Genomic DNA, 11,269 nt, shown 5'->3' with positions numbered 1-11,269 from the left:
CAAACAAAAAGTAACTCAAAATGTCAGCTTAGCATTCTACTTACTGTAGCATCTTCGACAAGAGTAATAGACTTGTAGAAAAGTGACAGGACAAAGGGAAGCTTAGACTTCCAAGGGGGGCAAACTGTGGGAAGGTAAATACATGGGAGGAAAACTAGGGGAGTAAGGTTTGTTTGCAGATTCCCCTCTTGGGTGCCTTCTCTGAATGGATAAAATACATTTTAGTGAAAGTAGACTCTATGCAGAAATGGGGGAGCATTTGCTGTCTTTGCTGCTTAACTGCCCAAGAGTGTATTTGGAAATGACCTTCAGGTTTCCTTCAAAGTCTTCCTTCCTTCTTTATTTCACCATGGCACCTGCAGCATATGGAAGTTCCCAGGCTAAGGGTTGAATTGGAACTGCAGCTGCAGTCCTATACCATAGCCACAGCAATGCCAGATCCTAGGCACATCTGCAACCCATGCCACAGCTTGGATCCTTCATCCACTGAGTGAGGCTAGGGATTGAACTCACATCCTCATGGACACTGTGTCGGGCTCTTAAGCTGTTGAGCCACTACGGGAACTCCAACATTCTTTTTACAACAAACACACATCCCACTTTTATTTGCACCCCTAACCTGCTTTAAAACAACTATGTAGGAGTTCCTATTGTTGCTCAGCAGTAAAGAACCTCACTAGTATCCATAAGGATGTGGGTTCAATCCCTGGCCTAGGTCAGTGGGTTAAGGATCTGGCATTGCAATGAGCTGCGATGTAGCTTGCCGATGTAGTTGAGATCCTGCATTGCTATGCCTGTGGGGTAGGCCCTCAGCTGCAGCTCCAATTGCATCCCTAGCCTGGGAACCTCCATACACCCTAAAAAATGAATAAATAAATAAAATTGTAGCCTGATGCTAAGCTCCGGAAAGAACTATGATGAGCACAACACACACTGCATGAAGAACACATGCAAAATGACAGGCTCTTAGTTCTGTGCTGCTAAAGAGACTGGGAGGGGAAGAGACAAATTCTTCCTGGGAGATTGAAGAAGTGTGTGAGGGTCAGGGAGAGGGGGAAAACAGTATTCTTGGGGAGGTGACATTTAAACCCAGTCTTGATTGATGAACAGGATTTCATCAGGCCTGTCGGCCAGGAACTGGCAGGAGGGAAACACAGTGTGCAGAACAGTGACTGTATGTCATGGCGAGAGGCTGCCTGGAGATCAGGGTGACAACGCGGGTCTGGGCCTGATGGCAAACAGTCACCCATGAAAGGGAAGTGATGCATCTTTTGATTAGCATGTCCTATATAATCATGTATTATGATTATATTGAGACCTTCTTTTGGTCTCAGCAAGGGTCTGAATTTGGATATCAATTACATGGTCCATTTTGCCCCTCGTCTTTTTTCTTTTTTCTTTTTAGGGCTGTATATGTGGCACATGGAAGTTCCTAGGCTGGGGTGGGGGGGTCGAATCAGAGCAGCAGCTGCCAGCCTACACCACAGCCACAGCAACACGGGATGTGAGCTGCATCTGTGACCTAGACCACAGCTCACGGCAATATGGGATCCTTAACCCACTGAGCGAGGCCAGGGATTGAACCTGTGTCCTCATGGATACTAGTTAGGTTCTTAACCCACTGAGCCACGGTGGGAACACCTATGTCAAGTTCTTAACCTGCCGAGTTACAGTGGGAACTCCCCCCCCTCATCTTTTTAAATTCCATATCCAAATCTTTTATTATGCCTTGACCCCAATCTTGCTGCTCTCCATTAGGGAGCTCAGTTTGGAGGGCCTGGAGGGCTACTCTGGGAAATGAATTGAGACCATCAGAAATGGGCAATGGATTTTAGTTGAAAGGATCGTCCCAGCTGGGCAGAGCTGCACGAATCTGAAAATGAGTCCGGCTGAGACAGGAGTCCCATCCCATCCCAGAAACCTTCCCAGTTAATTTTGAATTTATCACTCTTGTTCACTTTCCCATTTTTTTGTCTTTTTTTTTTTTTTTTTTAAGGGCTGCACCCATGGCATATGGATGTTTCCAGGCTAAGGGTTGAATCTGAGCTGCAGCTGCCAGCCTACACCACAGCCACAGCAACACCAGATCTGATCTACATTTTCGACCTACACTGCAGCTCATGGTAATGCCAGATCCTTAACCCACTGAGTGGGGCCAGGGATCGAAACTGCATCCTCATGGATACCAGTCGGGTTTGTTACAGCTGAGCCACAATGGGAACTCCATTTTCCCATGTTTTGTTTAAAGCTCTGTGAAGTTTTCACAATGAGCTATTTATATTTTGTGGCTGTCTTACCCACTCAGCTTTGAGCCTTGATCATACATTTTTGTGTACCCAAACCTGACATTGTGCCAGCTCCCTGTGATGCACCAGGTCAAAGCCCTGTACCAAGAGATTTCCTCACATTATCTCACTTAATCCTGATGACAATTTATGACATCAGTCTTAGGATTATCCCCATTTCATAGATGAGATTACTTCTCAGAGAGGTGAGACATTTTCTCATAGTTATACATCTAATAAGCAGCTGTACTGGGACTTGAACCCAGTTTGTCTGATTCGACTCTGGAATCCCACTCTTCAAGCAGTGGCAAATCAGACCCCATAGTGTTAGTGTCATCAATTTCAAATTTAGAAAAGCTGGGCTGTTCCAAAGTGTTTGCATCCATTAGGTCATTTAATCCTTCTTTCTCTTTTGGCTGCATTTGTGTCATGCAGAAATTCCAGGGTCGGGGATCGAACCGGCAGTGACCCAACCCACAGTGGTGACAATACCAGATCTTTAACCCGCTGACCCACTGGAGAACTCCTAGATCATTTAATCTTCTTAAGTAACGTAGGAATTTAACATGCTAACTCTCTTTTATAAAGGACCAAACTGAGGCACAAGGAATTTCCAGTGGCCCCTATTTGACCCAGACCCAAGGCCATCACTTTACTGCTGTGCTCAGCAAAAAAATTAAATGAAATACTCTTGCAAAGGGTGAGTTCTACATACTCAGCAGGGAGTTTCCTGGTGGCTCCATGGGTTAAGAATCCAGCATCAGCCCTGCTGTGGCTCCGGTCGCTGCTGTGATGCAGGTGTGATCCCTGACCTGGAAACTTTTGCATACCGTTGGCATGGCCAATAAATAAATAAGTAAATACTCACCAGGCACTAGTTATTATCATTCACAACATTTGAGTCATGTGACTTTGGGCAAGTCAGTCCCTGAGCCTCGGTTTCTTCATCAGAGCATGAGAACAACTTACCTACCTTAAGGTTTGTGAAGATGAGGTGAGATGCTATAAAGGTATTGTTCACATAAACGCTCTATAAATGGTAGTGACCACGAGTCTGGGGAAGGCTTGTCCTTGGCCTTTTCAACATGACAACATGCCCATTTCACACCAGCAGGAGACGTAATTTCAATCATCCCAGAGTTCCTCGGGTTTCCACTGCCTCTTCCTGCCATGACTCAGAGTTTGCACTATCTCATCCATGCCCAGATATGTTCCAATTTGTAACTCGAGTAGATGAAACACCAAGGTGTAAAATGACTCACTTAGGTCCCTCAGGTCATGGAAGACCCCCCTGGGGACCATACTTCCTGGCTACCTGGGCTCGCCCCATGTACCTTCAGAATTGGCTCTAAAATTCACATATGAAGGGTTCGTTTAGACGAGGTCCTGCATCGCCTGTGGGTCCCTGTGGTTAGGGTTTAATGGTCACCCTCAGTCTTTGTGACAACGACAAACCCACACTCTGGGCTTAAACTGTGATGAGGTTTATGTTCCAAGAACATTGCCAAATGGAAGCCTGTCCTCAAGAGACTGCTGTCCTGAGTTAGAGAAAAAAATTTATTCTGTAAAATTCTTGACTGAAACAGGACCTTGAAGGGGAAAACTCTTCCGCTGGGGATGAGGACTCTGTTTTCCTAAGCTAAGCATCATGGAACATGGAGTGAAATGGAAGCGTTTGCCCTTGGCTTTCAAATATTATCACTGTGATCATAGTTTGTATCACATTTTATACTATAACCTAGTGCATGTGTATATTTAAATTTAAACCGGGAGTTCTCACTGTGGCTCAGTGGAAATGAACTCAGTTAATATCCATGAGGATGCAGGTTCGATCTCTAGCCTCACTCTGTGGGTTAAGGATCCAGTGTTGCCATGAGCTTCGGTGTAGGTGGAAGGCACAGCTAGGATCTGGTGTTGCTGCGGCTGTGGTGTAGGCCAGCAGCTGTAGCTCTGATTTGACCCCTAGCCTGGGAATTTCTATATGCCTGCCATGGGTGTGGTCCTAAATTAAAAAAAAAAATTAAATTAAAAAGTCAAATAAATACATAAATTTAAACCACACAAAACTGCCATTTTTTTATGAGTCAGAAATTATTGGATATGGGCAATTTCATATGATCAAAATAATTTCTATAAAATAATTTCTATAGTTGTTTCATGCGATGCACACTATTTTCATTTTAAAAAATTGCTGATCAGGTTTTACACCCGAGCAATACCTGCAATTGAGGTTTCCTCCCGGGAGGCAGCCACCTGTCAGCATGGCTCAAGCATTTGTGAACAGCAGAATCCAGCCTGGGAAGGTGGCAGTGTTCATCGAGCCCACCTGCCCCTACTGCAGAAGGACCCAGAAGCTCCTCAGCCAATTGCCCTTCAAAGAAGGGCTTCTAGAATTTGTTGATATCACTGCCACCAGTGACACCAACAAGATTCAAGTTTATCTGCATCATCTCATGGGAGCCAGAACAGCACTTTGGGTCTTTATGGGTGAAGAATGTATAGGTGGATGCACCGATCTTGTAAGCATGCATGAGAGAGGGGAGCTGTTGACTCACCTGAAGCAAATTGGAGCTTTGAAATAATTACAGAGCAGACCCCAAGCTGATATGGCACTGCAGATGATGACAGCTCTTCCTGGTGGCTGGACCCTGGGGCTACCTTCACCCAGTTGCAGCAACTGTTTACTTAAAATTCTGAAACGTGTTAACCCAAATGATTGGGGGGGAGAATTGGGGGGGGGGCAAAACCGGATTTTTCTTCTGACTCCATATTAAAAGTAGATCAACTTGCCCCAAACAGGTCTAAGAAGTCTGATGGATATCTTGGGTTTCTTGTGGATTGGCCCTTTGGGTCCAAAAGACCATGACAAGTTACAGCTTAGGAGTCACTCATTGATCCCAAGTAAAGTTCCTTATACATTTGACACATGATTTTTTTTTTTTTCTTTTTAGGGCTGTACCTGTGGCTTATGGAAATTCCCAGGCTAGGGGTAGAATTGGAGCTGCAGCCGCCACAACCACAGCAAGGCCGGATCCTTAACCTACTGAGCAAGGCCAGGGATCGAGCCGGCATCCTCATGGATACTAGTCGGATTCATTTCCGATGAGCCACAACGAGAACTCCTAGCACATGTTCTTAAGTGTTCTGTGTGTGCTGGGATTCTTCTACCTCTACCCCTACCTCTACGCCAGTGTTTCTCAGGCAAGTTTTTCCCAGGCCCCCTTGGATGAATCTCTAGTTGGGTTTCTGCTACTGCCCAGAAATTATTTTGTTGAGTTTAACATGATAGAATTTTGTATAATAAAGTCAATAGGTAATTGGAATGTGCTTTTTCACACTTCATGTGTCTCCCTGGCCACCATCCACACCCCACCCCACCCCACTTTGAGAGTCACTGCTGTGACCCAGTGTCCTGAACCTTGACAACTCACAGGTGTCATAGAAAATGTTCAACAATGGTGTGAAGGGTCTGAGCACCCAATGTGAGGGATGCCCCATGAAAGGTGAAGCATGGCTGGTCTTTACTTGCTGCTACAGGTGTCAGAAGTACAACAGCAGGTTCTGCAGTCACGCGGTAACCCTCTGCTATGTAAGATGGTTGTCGGGGCATCCAAATTTGGGAAACACTGTTTAAATGATGTTCTCTCCTTCCCCCCTCCCCCGCCACCCCACTCTGTGAAAACTTAAGAATCCCTTATCATGCAGTTTGTTCTAGAATTGCAGGATCAAGTTAGTTCCCTTCTGCAGTCTCTAGTCTGAAAATGGTTGATTTCTTCCCTAAAAAAGAAGTACCCACAAAAAATAAAAATAAAAAATAAAAAAATTGCTGATCACAGCCTACTTCATTTCACCATCCACAAGTAGGTTAAGCCCTCTGTGAAAACAAAACCTCTGATTTAGACCAAGGCTGAAGAGAGAACTTTTGGAGTTTAAGGTGATGATTCCAGGAAAATGAATTGATAGAATGCATTTTCTAACAATTGAAAAAAATTCCTACCTCAAAGCTACATAATATGGTCTGGAGTCAATGCTAACTTTGTCTTCCCTGTTGACATTTCTGCCTCTTCCCCCAAAGCCAAAGAACACCAGAGATACACCTGTATTTGAACAAAACTGGGTTTATTTGTACTTTGCAGCAGTGGGAACACTCCAAGGAGAATGGGGGCCTCTCAGCAAGAGGGTGTTAGGGAAAGAGACTGTTACAGGGCTTGAGCTTGTGTTAGGTGATTTGCAGGAGGGCTTGAGCAAGCACCGTTTAATCCTGGTACCTTCAGAAAGCAGGGCCAATTGTACGGTTAGGCATTTTACATCTTTTTCTCTAGGCAGTAGAAGAAACAGACTGGGCTAACATTCTAACTAGTCATGATGCAGCAGTCCTGTTTGGCTAGTTTAACATCTAGGCAGAATTCTTGGCATTGTCTGTGCATTCAAACCGAGTGGGGCTCTGTGGTGGCTTCTGTGGCCCCATAGTCCTTCTGTCCCTCTGTGAAGATGCCCTCCTGTGGTCTCCTGCAGCCCCTTTTCTTGTAGTACCTGAAACCATAGCTTACCCCCAGGGCAAGAGCCGCCACAGCCACCATGGCGGCCATCCAGGAGCCAAAAATGGTCCCAAAGCTGGACCCCGAGCTAGGCTGGCTTGAGAATTTGGTTGACAGGGACAGGTCTCTGACACTGGTCTGCTGCCAATGGTTAGAGCCTTGCAGCCTCACCCAAATCTGCTGACCACTGGAGTCAACTGCGACAGAAGACGAGACGGCCCTGGTTCTGTTGAGCAGGAGGGGGCGGGGAATGAAGGGTGGCAAGCGCACAGCTGCCAGCTGCTGGCTTAAGAGGGTCCCAGCCGGGAGGCAGTAGAGGACTTGGCAGCCATTGAAGAGGTAAGCCTGGTGTTGGCTGTACCCTGCTGGGCATTTCATGGGGTACTTCGTAGAGCTTTCTTGGTAGAACACCTCCTTCAGGAGCCCGGGACTCTGATTCTTCAGAAGGCCGGCCAAGGGGTTGCCCACCTGGCAGCTGAAGAACCCCCCAAATGGGACTGCCGGGGCAGCGCCCAGCTCCGAGTCGCTGCTGACACATACCTTGAGTTCACCAAAGAGGGTCAGTGGGTAGTAGGAGGAAGGACAGGTCTGGGCTCTGGTGAGGGGGTTTGGGTGGCCAGGGCTATAGAGGCCCCCAAAGAGGAAGCCGGCAGTGGTGGGCCGGGAGGCCCCCGAGGCCCAGCACCACGAGGCATTCAGGCGCACCGCCTTGCGATACTCGCGGTTGGAGCACACGGTATGGCAGCACTGGAAGAAGAGCCAGCACCTGTTGCACTGCTTCTTGCACTCAGGACGGACCTCGCTCCACGTCTTCAGCTGGCTGCTCAGGGCGCTGGCTGTGTAATTGGCCGGGCAAGAGGCTTTGCCGGTGAGCGGGTTTGAGATGCGATAGGGCTGGCAGAGGTCCTTGGCATCCTTCCCGGACACCACCTGGCACTCCTGGAAGACGCCGCCGAAGCGGAAATTGGCACGGTGGCTGCTTTTGCACGAGCCGTCGTCTACATTGGCCTGGGGGTCAAAGCCGGGCTCCCCGAGCTTCAAGCATCCCGGATGCGTGTTGACCGCGTAGTAGCGCTTGATGGCGTTTTGCACGGCGGCCGCCAGGCGTCGCACGGCGGGCGCCGGGAGTTGGGGCAGCGATTCAGGCAGGAGCAGCTCCGGCAGAGGCAGGCCCGATCTGCCGATGGCCACCAGCCGGTTGCCAATGCTCTCCTGCCATTTCTGCAGGGTAATGCCGGGGTAGAAGGGCACGCCGCCGTGGCTGTGAATCTTGGAGGCCACCGTGCCCCGCACATAGTCCTGCAGGAGCTGGTTCTGCTTCTGCCAGGAGACTTCTGCTGCAAAGTTGACCTTTTTGAAAAACAAGGCCGAGGCAGCAAGGGTGATGTTGATCTTGTTTTGGGTTATCCCCTCCACCAGCTCCCTCCTCACCTGGTCCTCCTGCACCAAGGTAGCTCCGGCTTCCACATCAGTGAGGACGTGCGTACCGAACCTGAACACTATCATATCCGCCAGGTACTCGGCCTCGTGGGTCTGGTTGTTCTCCAGGTATTCGCTGAGGGTCAGCAGATGCTGCAGAAAGGCGGGGTGGAAGTCGGGACTCTCGTCGGCCTTCACAGAGTAGATGTGGTGGCGGATCTGCACCCGTACTGTGACCGTCTTGTGCTCCAGGTTGTACTTCTTGACCTTCTGGCAGTCCGTGGAGAACTTCCCATTGATTTTGGAGAGGAAGGAGACCTCCGCGTTGATGGAGGTAGCCCAGATGTCGGTGTAGTTGACCCAGTTGTCAATGAGTTCTGCGCGGGACTCCACGACACTCTCCCGCCGCGGCACCACACTCATCTGGTCGGGGATGAGGTACTCGCCGTCCTCGGAGCTGAGGCATTGCGAATAGTCTCGCTTCAGCACCAGCTCCAGCTCCACGTTGCGCAGGTTGTCCCAGCCAGCTCCTGGCAGGGCGCCCAGCACTGACACATTCAACATCTGCTTGCAGCCTTGGAAGCCGTGCACTCCCTGTTCGCCCATGCCACTGTGTGCGGCCAAGAGGAAAACCAGCAGGGGCGCAAGGAACAGGGCCATGGCTGGAGAAGAGCTTCGCCTGTGCTCCTCCGGTCTTGGGGTCCCTTTGGAGAAGTCCCTGGCTTGGGAGCTAAATATGCCCAGAGCCTCTAGTCAGGGACTCGGCCCACCTCAGGCCCCTCCCCAAGAAACAGCCCCTTTTCAGGCTCCTCTCTTAGAGATCTTTAGAGGACAGAAGGGAAAGTAGATCTCTTATCAGAAGAACAAGGGGAATGAAACTGATTCCAAGCTTTGGGTCAGGGAAGGGGGTCATTAAACTGCTGAAGAAGTCATCGCCCCAAGGCTCTCTTGAATTCATCAAGGGAATTCCCATTGTGGCTCAGTGGGATCAAGAACTGGACTAGTGTCCATGAGGATTTGGGTTTGATCTCTGGCCTTGCTTAGTGGGTTAAGAATCTGGTGTGGCTGCAAGCTGTGGTGTAGGTTGCAGATGTGGCTCAGTTCCTGTGTTGTCATGGCTGTGGTACAGCCTGGCAGCTGCAGCTCTGATTCCACTCCTAGCCTGGGAACTTCCATATGCAGCAGCAGGTGTGGCCCTAAAAAGACCAAAAAAAAAAAAAAAATCAAAACTTCTCTACTGAAAACCTGGTGTTTTAGTCCCTCCTTGGGTCCTGGCCACAGGATGCAGTAGGGTCCTGTTATGTAAGTTTCAAGCTCAGGCTGGGTGAGAAAATAGCCCAGGGAAACTGGGTCTCTCCCTGGTTGACCAGTCAGCTGGCAGACACTGTGGCTGGAGGTCGCATTCACTCCTGGCTGATGTCTTTGTGGGCCTTCAGCAGATATTCCAGAAAAGAGCCCCTTTCTGGACAAGGGCAGGCTTAGGGCAGCTCTAAAATAAATAAGTAAATAAATAAAACAGGGTTGGCAGTGCCGGTGCTCCAGAGCCTTGGCATATGGTCAGGACAGAACTTAAGGGGGCGTCACACACTCCACAGACAGTCTGGGGCCCAAGAATTTTTCTGCTCCTATTCCATCTGCTTAGAGCTCTCCAGGGCTTTTCTCCCCTTGAGATCAGCAGCTGCTCTTACCCTGGGCTAGTGCTTTATAATTCTATTGTAACCTCTCCTTGGTTTCTTCCTACACAGTAGGAAACAGGTCCAGAGAAGTCTGGTAAAGTACCCATGGTCACAGGTAGGTAGATAGTGGAACCAACATTTGAATCCAGGTTCATCCGAGGCCAAAGCACACTTTCCATCCATGGATCTGAGCTTGGGGCTTCTTCCTCTTCAGTGTCAGGGGCTTCTTGATTTCTGTCTCTCCTGGGGCTTTTGCAGTTAAAGAAGCTCCTGGAAAGGGCGTATGGGATTGCCTAACAGGGAGGTATCACTCCTGGTTACACCTGTTTGCAGCAGTGTGGTTGGTCTTTTCTTCCCATCATGTAGGGAAGTTCTGACACTCCAGAGAAATGGGTATTGGCCTTGACTACTTCTCAAGATCTGAAATGGAGCCTGGGCTCTGTCATTTCCTCAGTTGAGCTTTCCCACCAGCATTACTCTCTTCCCTGAGTCCCGCTTTGCTCATCTGATACACGATGGATGAAAGCAATACAAAGCTCCTCAGGCTTGAGCTATTGGAGGTAAAACGCCCAGCAAATTGCCTGGCACAAAATCGTGTGCTCATGGAGTTCCCTGGTGGTGCTGCAGGTTAAGGATCCTGAATTGTTGCTTCTGTAGCTTGGGGCACCGCTGTGGCGTGGGTTTGATCCCTGGCCCAGGAACTTCCACATGCGTGGCCAAAAAAATAAATAGCTTGTTCATTCAGTGAAACTTGGTCCTTGTCTTGAACATTTTAGTCAGGCACCGTTTTGCACCTCACACAATATCAACACTCTGCCCACCCTTCTTTGTCTGAATTGAAATTTTCTGTCAAAGTGTTTCCATGCAAAGGTAAAATATAAGTTGTTACCTTTAAAAAAAAAAAAGAAAGAAAGAAATGGGTTAAGTGACTTGTCCATGGTCTGAGTTTGCACCCAAGTTGGTCTGAATCCAAAGCCTAGTGCTCTTTCTACCACCATGTGGTTCCCTCCGATCTTTATGTTTGCATTCGTGAATCAAAAAGTGTCACTGGGGGAGTTCCCGTTGTGGCTCAGTGGTTAACGAATCCAACTAGGAACCATGAGGTTGTGGGTTCGATCCCTGGCCTTGCTCAGTGGGTTAAGGATCTGGCGTTGCCGTGAGCTGTGGTGTAGGTTGCAAATGGGGCTCGGATCCCATGTTGCTGTGGCTGTGGTGTAGGCCGGTGGCTACAGCTCCGATTCAACCCCTAGCCTGGGAATCTCCATATGTCTCGAGAGCAGCCCAAGAAAAAGGCCAAAAAAACCCCACAAAAAAACCAAAAAAAAGTGTCACTAGGAAGTTCCCATTGTGG

The 11,269-nt window shown here is 48.7% G+C and overlaps 2 protein-coding genes across 2 annotated transcripts; one reads left to right on the top strand and one right to left on the bottom strand.

Annotated features, from left to right (window-relative positions):
* Positions 1–4,441: 4,441 nt before the first annotated feature.
* LOC125123966 (glutaredoxin-1-like) lies at positions 4,442–4,982 on the top strand. The gene has a single exon (XM_047774140.1). It carries the CDS (start codon positions 4,547–4,549, stop codon positions 4,865–4,867), a length of 321 nt encoding a protein of 106 aa, XP_047630096.1. The 5' UTR covers positions 4,442–4,546; the 3' UTR covers positions 4,868–4,982.
* A 1,730-nt stretch (positions 4,983–6,712) lies between these two features.
* On the bottom strand, positions 6,713–8,902 carry LOC125124416 (macrophage-expressed gene 1 protein-like). The gene has a single exon (XM_047774526.1). The coding sequence runs from the start codon at positions 8,900–8,902 to the stop codon at positions 6,713–6,715; it is 2,190 nt and encodes a 729-aa protein (XP_047630482.1).
* Between the last annotated feature and the right edge of the window lie 2,367 nt (positions 8,903–11,269).

Source organism: Phacochoerus africanus, chromosome 4 (genome assembly GCF_016906955.1).
Source record: "Phacochoerus africanus isolate WHEZ1 chromosome 4, ROS_Pafr_v1, whole genome shotgun sequence".
NCBI lineage: Eukaryota > Metazoa > Chordata > Mammalia > Artiodactyla > Suidae > Phacochoerus > Phacochoerus africanus.
Note: the sequence above shows the minus strand (reverse complement) of the source record. Positions and strands in the feature narration are given on the sequence as shown.